The sequence below is a fragment of the Culex quinquefasciatus genome, chromosome 3, assembly GCF_015732765.1.
Source record: "Culex quinquefasciatus strain JHB chromosome 3, VPISU_Cqui_1.0_pri_paternal, whole genome shotgun sequence".
NCBI classification, from domain to species: Eukaryota; Metazoa; Arthropoda; class Insecta; order Diptera; family Culicidae; genus Culex; species Culex quinquefasciatus.
In genome coordinates this window covers 146,285,179-146,299,662 of record NC_051863.1, presented here as the reverse complement: position 1 = coordinate 146,299,662, position 14,484 = coordinate 146,285,179, and the positions used below count along the sequence as shown (strand labels likewise).

General features: G+C 33.4%; 1 protein-coding gene across 3 annotated transcripts in view; it reads left to right on the top strand.

The window, feature by feature from the left end:
- The window catches only part of LOC6052497 (potassium voltage-gated channel protein Shal), a 130,563-nt gene extending 117,943 nt beyond the window's left edge, over nt 1–12,620 (top strand). The window contains exons 6-7 of one of the 3 annotated variants that reach the window (XM_038262913.1): nt 323–328; nt 12,462–12,620. In XM_038262913.1, the coding sequence (XP_038118841.1) occupies nt 323–328; nt 12,462–12,485 (30 nt within the window). In that variant the 3' untranslated portion in view covers nt 12,486–12,620. Of the gene's footprint in view, nt 1–298; nt 329–12,461 lie in introns of all 3 variants that reach the window. The other 2 variants (XM_038262916.1, XM_038262915.1) reach the window with 2 other exon arrangements.
- The last annotated feature ends 1,864 nt before the right edge of the window (nt 12,621–14,484 follow it).

Here is a 14,484-nt window from a genome sequence, read left to right as displayed (position 1 = left end):
GTGTGTGAGAATGAATGTAGATTATTTACTGAAGGAAATTTAACCATCAATATGTATTAAATCAAATAGTTTGTAAATATGGCTAAAAAGCATTAAGAATCATTTTGTTTATTGTTGTTTTCTGATTTTGTCCAAAGTTTCCAAAGCAAAACTGTACTAAAATAGTATCCATCTAGTACACATGAAGGTAACATGGAACCAGCTGTAATTTAAGCATCATATATTTCATCCTGTTTATAATAAAAAATATCAAAATCAATGCAAACCAAACATTAATGATGAACATTTCTCAAATTAGCCAAATCTTTAATCGGACTTTCAGATACAGGTAGAGTTAGAGTTGCTTCTCAGCCAAGCAAACCACGTTTTAGCTGTGTTCGTGTGTTTTTGATTTTTGTCTCTATTTTTCACGGTTGTGTACTACTTTAGTGTTGTATAGTGTAAGATTTGTAGATAAGCCCTGTACAAATCGGTAGTACGACCACGAACCGGTCCAAAATTCTTGTAAAAAATGACAATTGAAATTGCTTTCGTTCACAATAAAAAAACACTTTGATGTAGACTTTGTTCCGTAGAAGCAATTTAAGCCAGTGAAAACGCTCCGGAAATCGATCACTTCACAGCCAGCTCGCTTCCTAGTTGTTTTATAGCTCAGCAATTTAAAAAACAAAAAAAAACGTTACAAACTGCAGTTTAATATATTCAAACAACAAAAGTCACGATAAAACCCATTCACTTTTTTCACACGAGTGCATACAAAAGAGCCTAATTTGTTTGCGTATCCTCCCACGCACACACACTCGCGCATATTTTATACCCCTTCTGTCACAATCATCAATATTTGTACGCGTGTGTGTCACAAAAGCTTATCCAACAACAGCAGCGCCAATTCCGCTTGACAATTCGACAGTTGATTGCACATGGGATAATCCGATCGCCCGCACGCGACAGTGCACACACACACAGAGAGAGAGACTCGAGCGCACTTCAACAGATGACAATTTCCTGAAAAAAGCGCACCTCCACCACCACCACCACATGCAAACATCCGGCGCGTCGTCATTATTATGCAGTTTCCTCGTTGTCGTTGTGTGACAGCGCCGCGGCCTTAAATCTGGCAAGCTTCATACAGTGTACACAGCGAAATGATGACACGTATAAGCACACATGAACGCATCGCACTACAGTGTGAAGTAGGTGCTGTAATGTTGAGAGGGATGTCCAAACAGGTCCGTTCAGTAGATTGATAAGGGTGGTAATAATTCTTTATTGACCTAACATATCATTGACTACTATGATCTACTAAATCATAGACTACTATAATATTACAATATATCACATCTCTTCCTTGTTTTAACATGCATTTTAATTTAGATTTTCTTTAAATTGATATAGAGCAATTCTCTACGAAATCGGTCTGTTTTCTTCAATTTTAATTTTTGTATTTTTTAATCCGACTGAAACTTTTTTGGTGCCTTCGGTATGCCCAAAGAAGCCATTTTGCATCATTAGTTTGTCCATATAATTTTCCATACAAATTTGGCAGCTGTCCATACAAAAATGATGTATGAAAATTCAAAAATCTGTATCTTTTGAAGGAATTTTTTGATCGATTTGGTGTCTTCGGCAAAGTTGTAGGTATGGATACGGACTACACTGGAAAAAAATAATACACGGTAAAAAAAATTTGGTGATTTTTTTATTTAACTTTTTATCACTAAAACTTGATTTACAAAAAAACACTATTTTTAATTTTTTTTATTTTTTGATATGTTTTAGAGGACATAAAATGCCAACTTTTCAGAAATTTCCAGGTTGTGCAAAAAATCATTGACCGAGTTATGAATTTTTTAATCAATACTGATTTTTTCAAAAAATCGAAATTTTGGTCGTAAAATTTTTCAACTTCATTTTTCGATGTAAAATCAAATTTGCAATCAAAAAGTACTTTAGTGAAATTTTGATAAAGTGCACCGTTTTCAAGTTATAGCCATATTTAAGTGACTTTTTTGAAAATAGTCGCAGTTTTTTATTTTTTAAAATTAGTGCACATGTTTGCCCAGTTTTGAAAAAAATATTTTTGAAAAGCTGAGAAAATTCTCTATATTTTGCTTATTCGGACTTTGTTGATACGACCTTTAGTTGCTGAGATATTGCAATGCAAAGGTTTAAAAACAGGAAAATTGATGTTTTCTAAGTTTCACCCAAACAACCCACCATTTTCTATCGTCAATATCTCAGCAACTAATGGTCCGATTTTCAATGTTAATATATAAAACAATTGTGAAATTTTCCGATCTTTTCGAAAAAAATATTTTCAAAATTTTCAAATCAAGACTAACATTTTAAAAGGGCGTAATATTGAATGTTTGGCCTTTTTGAAATGTTATGTTATATATTTTTTCTTTAAAAATGTATCAGCAACCTTAGTTATGGACATTTGACATAAAATCATATTTAAGGTGTCCAAATTTTATTTTTAACAAGAAATACTATGACTATCAAAGTCACCTTAGAATTCAAATTAAGAATTTTTATCGCAAATATTTTTTTTCAACATTGATGAAAAAACTATTTTTCAAAAACCTTGTGTGGCCTACCCCAACACATGTTTTAAAAATAATAATCTTGAGAAAACGTTAAAAGTTGGAAAATATTCAAAACAAAATCCTATCCCCTGGTTTACGGTAACAAACAAGCTTGTTTTTTATCGTTTTACCGGGTATGCTGTTCAACTGAATGCATGTATTGGGCAACATTATTTCCTGTGTTCTCACTGGAAAAAAATATTAGTTTATTCAAAACAATAAATCGACAACAGCTTACCATTTTTGTATTTTGACTCACCATGTTTGGTAAACAGGTTTGCTATAATCAATGAAATGTCAAATTGAATTAATTGCATTGAAAGATTTACTCAAGATTTAGCAGTAATTATGTGATTTAAACAGATACGTAACATTTGAAGCAAGATAAATTTTTAACTTGTTGAACCTGATCTGTAAGATCAATACAAGTTGAAAAGAATAATGATCGTTTAACAACATATTAGCGTTCCACGAATGCTCCCCTTGCATCGTGCAAACCCAACAATTAAAATATGCAAATCGTGCTGCCTCCTTCGCGTAACATTCATCATCAATTCAAACAACAATCCATTCAGCGAGAGCACGCGAGGAATATGGCGATGGCGTCCGGCAATCAACAGTTCCATTCTCACCCCCACTATATGGCCAAATTTATCATCTCTGCAAGAGCAATTATACTTTCATTGTGCGCTCTTAGGGTCAAGCCGGGGGAGGAAAACCGCGAAAACACACATAAAATCTATGGACACACAGCCACACACTCGCACACAGTGTTAACATCCAGCAATAAACACGCCAACCAGACCGAAATCCAAAATTGCATTCTAGAGTGGTGCTTCATGTTGCTTCCTTTTAGGGTGGAGAACGTTAATCTTGATTGATTTGAAGCTTTTTAAGATTTTTTTCAAATAATGCAATTTAAATCTAAAAATGAATGAAATTTAATAAAATTGAAAAAAATGTTTATCAAAGCTATTCTGAATTCTGCCAGTGGCACAGTAAACACAAGCAATATCGGCAACAGCTCGTTAGACCGATTTTAACGGCCGATTGTAGCGGGATAGTAGCATTTTTCCAAGAAAATAAATGTTTGGCACGGGTCATGCACTTGCTTTTGCATATTGCGCTGTTAGCAAGTGCACCAGATGCAGGAGCTGTGGAGGGAATTGGAAATATTTTTCATCGCTTTGTTTCGCTGACAGTTCAGCAAAGGCCACCGGAAATGACGAATATTTAGCGTGGTTTATATTTTGAACTAATCAAAATTAAATTAATTACTGAAATTTTCAGTCTATTTAGAAGGAGTTTACTGGTATTTGTCGCATCTGCTTTAATTTGTTTCTTCAGAATTTTTTATATTTTTTAATGATATGACATGATTGAATAGGTTGAATGAAAATTCAATAAGTTAAAAAGAGTAGAGAATTATAGCAACCTTGTTAATCAACTTTAATAAATCAATTGACTTCAAAATTATTGGTAACATAGACTATTTCAAACAACAATCATTTTACCGGAATTCCATAAAATCATATACTCCATAATTTTTTTCACAAAACCATTACTTTGAGTCAACTGTCAAAATTAAAACCGATGCAAATATTTATATTGAAATAACAATTAAAAGTTATTTTTAATTATGCTTTAATTACTTTTAAAATAATTGCCAGAAAATCTCTTAAAATAATTGCCAGAGAATCTCAAAATGCTGTCAGTTTATCGTTTTTTTTTTATTATTTTTCTCAGAAAAATTGAAGAACGTTTTGGTAGCAATAGAAATATATAATTTATAACCTCTTCTCAATTTATTGTCTACACAGTAATAAAAATTGTATTTGTATTTTTTTAAACTAAATTTTCTTGCTGTTATTTATTGTAAAAATCAGAAATGATGTTCAATTTTCAATTTTCAAAAATATGTGAATAAAAAATAATGAATAAATATGGCAAGATTTTCATACGGCTTGCATTGGTAGGTCTAGTCGAGTTTCAGGATCGATCAAACATAGTTCTGTGTAAAAAGCTGCATTATAAAAAAATAAAGTTTTCTGCTCAGTCCTTCACAAAAACATTGAAATTCGTCAGTTTCTGCCAAATAATGTTTTTTTAAACATTAATGTTTGTCTACAAAATACACAAACATCACATTATCAGTTGTTTCAAATTGATAATTGCATTTAATGTCATATGATGTTATTTAAAATTATATAAGGGTCATTCCATGTCAACTGAGTGCACTTCTGGACTCGACCTTCACCTATTTGGACCAAACTTGGAGGAAACGTTCATCTATAGATAGTTAACAGAAATCCCATGTTTGATTCTGATTAGACCATCTCTTTATTTTTGGCACCACCCTCTTTTTTACGATTTAAAAAAAAAACTTTTTTTTTTCTTTAAATCATAACTAAGGCTACCAACTGTACGGATGTTTTCCTTACCGTACGGATTTTCGACCCTCTCCGCGGATTTTAAACAGGCCTGATTTTTTGTACGGAATTTTTCGCATAATACGGATTTGTACGGAATTTTAACAACTTTTTAAGAAAATCATTGCTTTTTGATTGGGTCAAAGCTTTTGCTAATTAGACGTTTTTATTTAACTGTCAGTTTGATTTTAAACGGATAACTTACATTATTTTCCGGGTTTTTCTCAGTTCATACTTGATTGTCAATAATTGTTCTTTTCAAATTCCTTACAAAATATATTTATCAAATTAAAGATCTAAAGGCTTTCTAAAGCTTGAGAAACCTTGTGGTGTGCTTGTATTTATAGGACCTTTCCAATAAAAGCTATAGAAATGTTTTCGTGAAAACACTGACAACGATATTATTCGTAAAAGCAAACTTGATATTTTGTAAACTTTTAAACGTTTAGCAAAAATATGTCTATTTCTAAAATTCCAAATCTATGTAAATAATTCCTTGACATTTTTTGTTATACCATGGTGTCATGTCGGTAAAGTATACGGATTTTTGCTCAGCAAGAGTTGATAGCCTTAATCATAACTTTGCAACCATTTGAGCATAAGACTTTCTAGAAGTTGCATTTTAAAGAAAATTTTCCAAGGATTTCGAAAAAAATAAAATTTAAAACCTTAAATGCCCAATAACATTATATTTTAACGTTTTAAGTATTAAAATTCAATTTTGACCTGTTCCTTACATTTTTTTTTATTTTATCACCATCGTGTTCCCCGGACAATTTTACATAAAAATGTTCGTCGAAAAAGAGGGCAGTGCCAAAAATAAAGGGATGGTCTAGAATAACCTTCTAGTTGTGATTTAGCATGGAATTCACTCTACAATTCACACCATGTCCCCGATGACGTATGGTCGAAAGTTACAACGTGAGTGAAATTCCCAATCTCGATTTTTCGGTTTTGTGGTTTGTTGTGTGCAATCTAAACTGAACCATTACCATTCGACGTGTGGTGATAAAGTACCATCAAAAGGTGTGAAATATTAATGTTTCCTCGTTTTTTTCAACTTTAATAGTGCTTGAAATAAAAATAAATCCTAGTTCTTGTTTGATATTTTGGAAACAACACACACCAAACCAATCTAGTCAAAAACATCAACAAACTTCAAATTCACCAAATTGGCACCACTTTTCGATTGAATGGTTTAGAGGCACCCACCACAAGTGTTATTTGCAGCGTTTTGCACTGTTTACATGTAAATTGGACCGTAACAATGTTTCCCATTGTTGGCGCCGAGTACGAAAACTCCACCGTCGGGGTGCTTCCGTTCGATTGCTGTTGTTGTTGTTGCTGCTGCGAGAGAACAGGTGCTGGTAACAAAGTGGAAAAACGACCATCAGGGCCCAATTTATCGCCAAAATTGCGTCGGTGGTGGGGTGCATTTTCCCGCGAAAAGCACGGATTTCCGGCGATGCTCAAATTCGGATTATGCTCAACAACTGGTTTTGCGGGTGGTGAATGGTACTGGTCATAATGGCAGACCAAACGGACGAGTAGTGCTTGGGAATAAACAACATTAGATAAGGGTTTCTGTGTGAATAGGTGGTGCTAATTAAACAGCTGTAATGAATTTAGGGGCAAACATTAGATCCAGATAGGTGTTGTGGAATCTGTGAATTGTGTTTTCGTGGTATTTGAAAGTAAATTATTTGCCAACAACTTCGTATTTCTCATGTGCAATCAACACGTCCAAATTGGCAAAACAATCATTCCGTTAAAAATTGCATAACATTGCCATAAAGTTTACATGCCATCGAACTCGCTCACTTCTAACTCGGAAGCAACCAACAACTGTGAACGTCATGAAGCGGAAGACCGGAATCAGTGCCTTGTACAAATGTGCCACCACTTGAAATCAACGCGATTTCAACCCGTGCGTTACAGTGCTCAACAGTGTAGCAAACTTTTATTCCATTCAAAGAAAAAAAAAACATAACCTAAGCTGTTACATTGTGTACCATTTATTACTGGCAGAACAATACGGGTTCTGCATAAAATCCAATGCATAGCTAGCTTCTATCACTCTAGTTGAGCAATCGTCAGCTGCAAATAACATCGCAAGAATCGTGATCCTTCGATTATTGTACATATTTCTATTCCTTTCTCTCTACCTCTACCTCTGCGTGGATGTTGTCCTGAATGTATATGTTCCAAACATAGATGTTAGACTCCATTGCATTTGAAGTGGGAAAACATGTACTCCTCAATGTTCTTGATGTGTACATATCATTCTTGACAAAACCAAATGGGTTACGAGACATAATTCCATCGTGCCCTTAATGTTGGAATATTTGACGTTTAATTCCCGCTTTTTGAAGACATTTCCAAATCGCGTAAAAAATTGCTTAGTAGGAAGTTTTCAAGCAAATTTCCGTAAAAAAATGCATTTTCCTCTAATTAAAAGTATTTAAATTCCTTTCCTCAAAAATGATACCAACTTAACTAAAATATATTGGGGTAATTCTCCGCCAACTCACACAGCAGTTGCCCCGACCCCTCTTCGATTTGCGTGAATCTTTGTCCTAAGGGATAACTTTTGCCCTTGATCACGAATCCGAGGTTCATTTTTCAGTATATCGGGACGGAGGGGCGGTACGACCCCTTCAATTTTTGAACATGCGAAAAACGAGGTGTTTTTCGATAATTGCAGCATGAAACGGTGATGAGATGGAAATTTGTGTCAAAGGGGCGTACTCAGAATTCCGAAAAAACGTATTTTTCATCGAAAAAAACACTAAAAAAGTTTTAAAAATTCTCCCATTTTCCGTTACTCGACTGTAAAAAATTTTGGAACATGTCATTTTAAGGGAAATTTAATGTACTTTTTGAATTCACATTGACCCAAAGTTTTTTAACTCTGCAAAGTAATTTTTTAGAAGCTACAAAGTTGTAGAGCAGACAATAACAAAAATTTGGATACATAAACATTAGGGGCTTATCAACATCAGAACGACAGACACAGGCGATGAAACAAAGAGAGAAGCAAAATGTAACTTCTTCAAAACTTTTTTTTCGTAAAATCACGATAACTCGTAATGTTAATAAGCAAACCCCTTATGTTTAATATCATATATTTTTTGTAATTATCTGCTCTACAACTTTGTAGAACATAGCTACACTCTAAAAAATAACCCCGCAGAGTTAGAAAAAAGACACAATTTTGTAATGAAAAGTGTTGTTCTAAATGAAAAAATTATCCTTCTGCGTCAATGTAGATTCGAAAAGTACATTAAATTTCCCTTAAAATGACATGTTGATTGACATGTTGAGTGACAGTTGAGTAACGGAAAATGGCAGGCAGGTTTTAAACCTTTTTTAGTGATTTTTTCGATGAAAAATACGTTTTTTTGGAATTCTGAGTAAACCATTAAATCGGGCGTCTAATTTTACATAAAAGTCCCTTTGGCACCAAATTTCTATCTCATCACCGTTTCATGCTGCAATTATTGAAAAACACATCTTTTTTACAAGTTCAAAATAGAAGGGGTCGTTCCGCCCCTCCGTCACTGGATATCAAAAAACAGGACCTCGGATTCGTAATCAGGGACAAAATTTATTTACCCCTAAGGACAAAGTTTCAAGCAAATTGGGGCAGCTTTTCTTGGATTCGTGTGTGTTGGTAGAGAATTACCCAATTACAACAAAAAATTGTAATAAAATTTTCAAAAAAAAAATCATAATTATTTCAAACATAATTTAATGTCTAGCATTACTTGACTTTTTTGGTTAGGTCCCGTAAACATATGAAAGGCAATACCTTATAGGACCTTTCCAAAAAAACTTTGAATTTGTTTTGACTTTTATTTAATTTTATTTAGTTTTTGTTAATGCATTCCCTATACAAAAAGAAAATATTTTGTTCCGTGACTTATTCAATTTTGAGGGCACAGAAAAAAATCATTTTGATAAACTACCATTTCCATTGGTAATACTTCATCTGATAAATTATTTAGGGCAGAAAATATGTGTAATTTTCACTCTAATAATGCCACTGTTTCAATCTCAATTGAGGTAATATTTAACCATCCAATTTTGACGTGAACTAAATAGGCATTTTAATATTCAAACATCTGTATCTTAGCCTTTTCAAAGAAAAAAAAAATTGAGTTCTCATCACAAAAAAAAATCACAGCGTATTTTTTTTTCGAAAATATTTTTTATGTTTAAGGGAACAAGAAGGCATCTTTTGCGCTAGAGTTTAGGATGATGCAAAATATGGTACCAGAGTATGCATTCTTGAAAAAATGTTTATTTTTTGGTAAAAAAAGCCAAATTAAATTTGCAATTGAAAATAAATTCACATTTTTTTATATAAGGAACACTTTGAGTTATTAGCATTCCGAGGCTATTTTTTTTTTTTCAAAAATGTTCTGCTTTTTGCAATGAAAAAAAAAAATCGTTAAGATACCTATGAGTAGTTTTCTACGATTTCGCATTTTTTCGCGATTTTTAAATTACCATTTTTATATTTGAATGAAACTTTGTTCATGCTTTCCCAAAAGCTTCTCAGTAGTTTCCGAGATTTCGTTTGTTTCAAGTTACAGGCACAATTGTTGACAATTACAAAAATCGACAAAGTTTCATACAAATAAAAAAATTAAAGAAAAGTTGATTTGCAAAATCGAAAAGAATCACTCCAATGCGAAAAATATTGTATACAGTTTTCCTGTTTTGACTTGCCTGATCAGACGGCTAGTTGCTGAGTTACAGCCTCTTAAGGATTTTTTAAGCCCTGTTCGTGGACTCGCTCATAAATTTTGGAAAAAAAATTCTCAGGGTCATCTGATTCCTTCATTTTTAAACTCGCTTAATCACAAAAATTGTTAGTTCGATTTTCATTATTAAGATTGAAATTTCTTTTTTATTCTTTACTCTTTTCTTTTGATAATACTTTTTAAGAGAAACTTCTATGGGAATATATGGACAAAGATTTCTTAGATACGTTTCAAATGAGTTTAATTAAAGGTCAAAATTATGAAAAAAATATAATTGTCAGCCAAATGTTTTATTGACGCACGACTGAAAAAAAGAAAATGTAAGTTAAAAAAGAAAATGTAAATTAAATCCTATAATTATAAACAACAACTAAAAGAATAACAGCTCAAAATATTGAAACAAACCATTTGTTTTAAAATAAATTTTCAATTTGATTCGTTCTTAAAGCAATATAAATTTAAAATGTTTTTACATGACCAGAGACGGTTAAAATTCGAAAGTTTAGGCAATGTTTACAGTTACCCACAAAAAAAAACAGAGATTATTCAGGAAAAGAAGTAATATTATTGATTTCAATTATAAATTTCAACGATAACAAACTTTTACTAAGACACAAATAAAGAACTATCGTGAACTCTCAAAAAAATATCTTTGAAAAATTATATGTTCTTTAATTTCTCTGTTTTGTTTTTCAAAACCACCAATAAATTTTTTTTAATTATTTAAAAATATTGGTCACTTCCAAAAAGTGGTATCAAATTTAGTAACATCTGTCGTTTAACATTTAAGTTTGTAATAGGGATTCAAATACTCTCCAAAATTTATAAATTTTTTTTTGAATTTTTCTGTTTTTTAAGCAAGGAAGAGAAAACATAATTTAGTCGGTCCATGTGTAAGGTTAATGAAGAAAATTCAACTCCTTACAACTTTGTCGAAGGATTCAAAACGCGCCTAGTTGAATGTGTTGTTTGGTGATTTTTAAAAAGTAAAAAGTATTTTTTTTCTGAACTTTCTATATACCGCTTATATAAATATAAACTTTCAAATATTTCAAATATATACTTTCAAATATTTCATCAGGATCAACTCGGATCTTCTTGAACTCTTTGACAAAGTTGTAGGAAATTGAATTTCCTACAAGAATCTCACACAATTTTTGGTAAGTCCAGCGCCACCTGGAAAGATGTTTTGCCTCATATTTTTTTTTACGAATTTCCCATACAAATTTTAACGATCTAACCTTGAAACCTCAACCGATATGGCTCAAAATTGGCTGTGTTGCTTATTTTTGCCCCTGGAATCAAGCCAAGGGATTCTCTTGAGATTTTCCAAAATTTTATTTTTTTCTTGTCCACCTACTACAGAATGAAAAATAGTTTAATTAAAAAAAACGACACAATTTCATTGTTATTAAGGGATTTTTTGAATACTGATTGAATAGTTTTGATTAATGTTTCAGAATATTTTTTTTTCTTCAAAAAAACTTTCATAAAGATTAAGTTTAAAATTAAAGTTTGAAAGTTGTAGAGAAATTTGATTTCATAAAGTAAAAAATAAAACAGCTCACAGGTACTTCATACGGGTAGGCATCATTCTGCAATAGCTAATTTGTATATACACATATCAAGTATATTGCTTACTCTAGAGTTGCAATAGTGTAGCAATCAGTTTCATAAAGGGAAAGAGAACTAAAATAGATTAAAAACAAACAAACAAACAAAATACTGATCAGAGTATTAAAATTTGTAACATATTTCAACATACCCCTCCTAAATGATAAATTAGCTGTACAAATTTATACCAAAACATATAATTCACTCCCAAATACTTCTGTCAAAAAAACACGCAATACTAACAAAATACTTGCACAATTCGCCCTCTCCCTTTCTTCGTTCTCTTTCTCTCTGTACAATGTTATATGTTACCTTTCATTCTCCAAAATATTTCCTCTTTTCCAACTTTGCTAGTTCTGTTTGTAATATTTTCCTTCCGAACGAGCTCCAAACCGACACTGCGCGGCTCGCTCGATTAAGTAGATGTTTTTACGTTTCAATAGGTGTTACCTGTTTACATTCTTTTCAAATCTCTTGTAGAGCACTTAACCCAATGAAACACCATCATCGTTCAGCCACACAACGCTCTTACATGTGAATACTTTTGTGTGAACAACAAACACTACTCTCTTCCACTCGCTCTGTCAGTACACGCGTCTCTTACACTCTTTCTACTTGTATTGTCTTTCTTTTTCTTTTCTTGTTCTATCTTCTGATCTGTATAAATAAACTTCACAAATAAAAACACTGCAGAAAAGAAGTAAATACACATACCCACAATTTCTCACCTTGTGTACATTTACATGTAAATACAAGAATCGCTACCTGGAGAAAGGCAATCTTATATGAATATAAATATAGATTTACTTCCAAACTGTGTAGATGTTAACTGTTGCCAGGTATTGAAGTTCGTCGAAACATTCATTTTCAAAAAAAAAAACAAAAACAAGTTTGTTTCATCATCGTACATTTGGCCACTTTTTATCTACTTCTCTCTGTAACTCTTTCTCTTTACATTTAAGTAACAAAGTATATCTTAAACACACCCCCCATCAAAACAACCACCAAAAATCAAGAAACTTTACCAATTTTACTAATCAAACCCCTTTAAATTTCCACAGAACTACACGTCGGCGAACCAATGATGTCAGGAGGACGATATTCCGCTGCGAGAGAGGAAAAAGTCGTAATTGTAGCCCAAATCGTCACCACCCGACCCCACTCTTCCCAGCAGCAGCCCGAACGACCCCTAGTGGTGGTGTCCCCCCCTTTGGGCCGGGTTTTGTCTCTCTCGTTGTGCAGCAATATCTGAGACTGAGGAGGAAGCAGCCAGTCGTCGTCGTCGTCGTAGTCGTCGTCATCGTTTAGCATAAGTGAAATCATCATTTTTGAGTCACTCATCGTCGTCGCCATCATCGTCATGGGCAGGAGAGCATGAGCAACACACCTAACCTAGCATTAATTATTGAATTATAGATGTACAGTGTTATTCTTTCTACAATTGAGGTGAACATAGCAAAAAAAGAGAATACTAGAAAAACAAAAGAGGTATATATATTAAGGATAAATAGACAAAGTAAGGTTAAAAGTGAAGAGAAACCAAATCTGTGCAAAACTTAGGGTAGGCAGATTGAATTTAGTTTTTTGAAACAACAACAAGGAAACCTAGTCGATACAACACGAAGTGGAAAACTCCCAAGGAGCGAGTGTCTTTCCAACCCCCCTTGGAAATGAGTGTGCTTGAGTGGGAAAGAGTAAAGAAGAAAAAACACGTCGGAATAACAGCTTTAACTAAAACAAAAACTCGACTATTACTACTATCAATACCTATAAACATACCGTAACGTGAGTATCGTTTGTACTTCTTTCAGCTACCCACTTGAAAAAAAAAAACACCCCTCAAAGCAAAGAAATATCAAATATTCAGTGTTTTTCCTCAATCAGTATCTCCCCTACGGAAAATGAATCCGGTAGCTTAGTTGAGGAAACTAAAAGGAGGGACATTTTATCACATATCAAGTGTGTGAGGTTAAACCCAGATTGAACCAGAAGTGGAGTTTGGCTCTAGCTTTGCCCCGGTGTTGGCTGATAGTTATTTTTTGGCTGTTCTGTTTGCTGAGCGATTCTTCCAAAATTCAAAGCTGAGGGTAGATTTTTTTAGCTGTGATGTTTGCAAATGTTATTTGTCTTTTTTTTATTGAGATACTTAGTTTAAAGAACTGTCCACCAAAGCATGTTTGTACAATCATCCCCCATATTCGGAAAAGTTTACAAATCGCCCAAGTTTCGAAAAATCAGAGAAAATTTAAAATTTGGAGGCCACGTGCTTCATGCACGAGCCCTTATAAAAATGCAAGTCTCCATACAAGTTGAAGGTTTTTTTTTTTGACCATTATGAAAAATGTAATATAAACGGAAAGAAGACAAGGTTTTAATTTCTCGACATTTTTTAAGTTGATGTAAGTAAACGCTTCAGTTTCGTCAAGGTATGATCCCGAGCAGGGGTAAATAACACGGGAATACCATATTTTTGTATTACTAGGACAAATAACAGGGACCAAAATGTGCCCTTGGTTGCCCAGTAATAGATCGACGTCATCGTGCTATCTTGTCGCACCCGCCATTTTGACGTTCCGAGAAAAACGCGTTTTAATGTTTGACCTTGAATATTCAAAAACAAGAGCACGCAATGTAAACAATAACAAACACGTTTTGTTCGGCTCACCATTCTGTGCATTGTTCCAAAGTTTGGTTGAAGTTGGTTGCTGGAGTCCCGAGTTATAATTACAAATGTTTACGGTAGTCTAGCTTGTACGTGCGACAAACGCATCCTGACTTTCCTGGCCTGAAATCCCTTTGGCCTTTTGTCGCACTTACATCAATTTTCATGGAGTGACAAGATAGCACGACAAGATTGAAACTTCTTTCATATGTAAAGCGACAAAAATGCACGGAGTTTTTTCGGTTTTTGTTGAATATCTCAGGATTGAAATCGAATTTTGGGGATCTGTGAAGGTCAAAAGGTGAGGCATTGTGAGCTGCACAAAACGGCGTTCTTAACTCAATTTGGCCCAAAATGCACGTACGACAAGTTAGCACGATGGCGACGAGATGGTAAAATACCATGAAATTATAACAATGTCT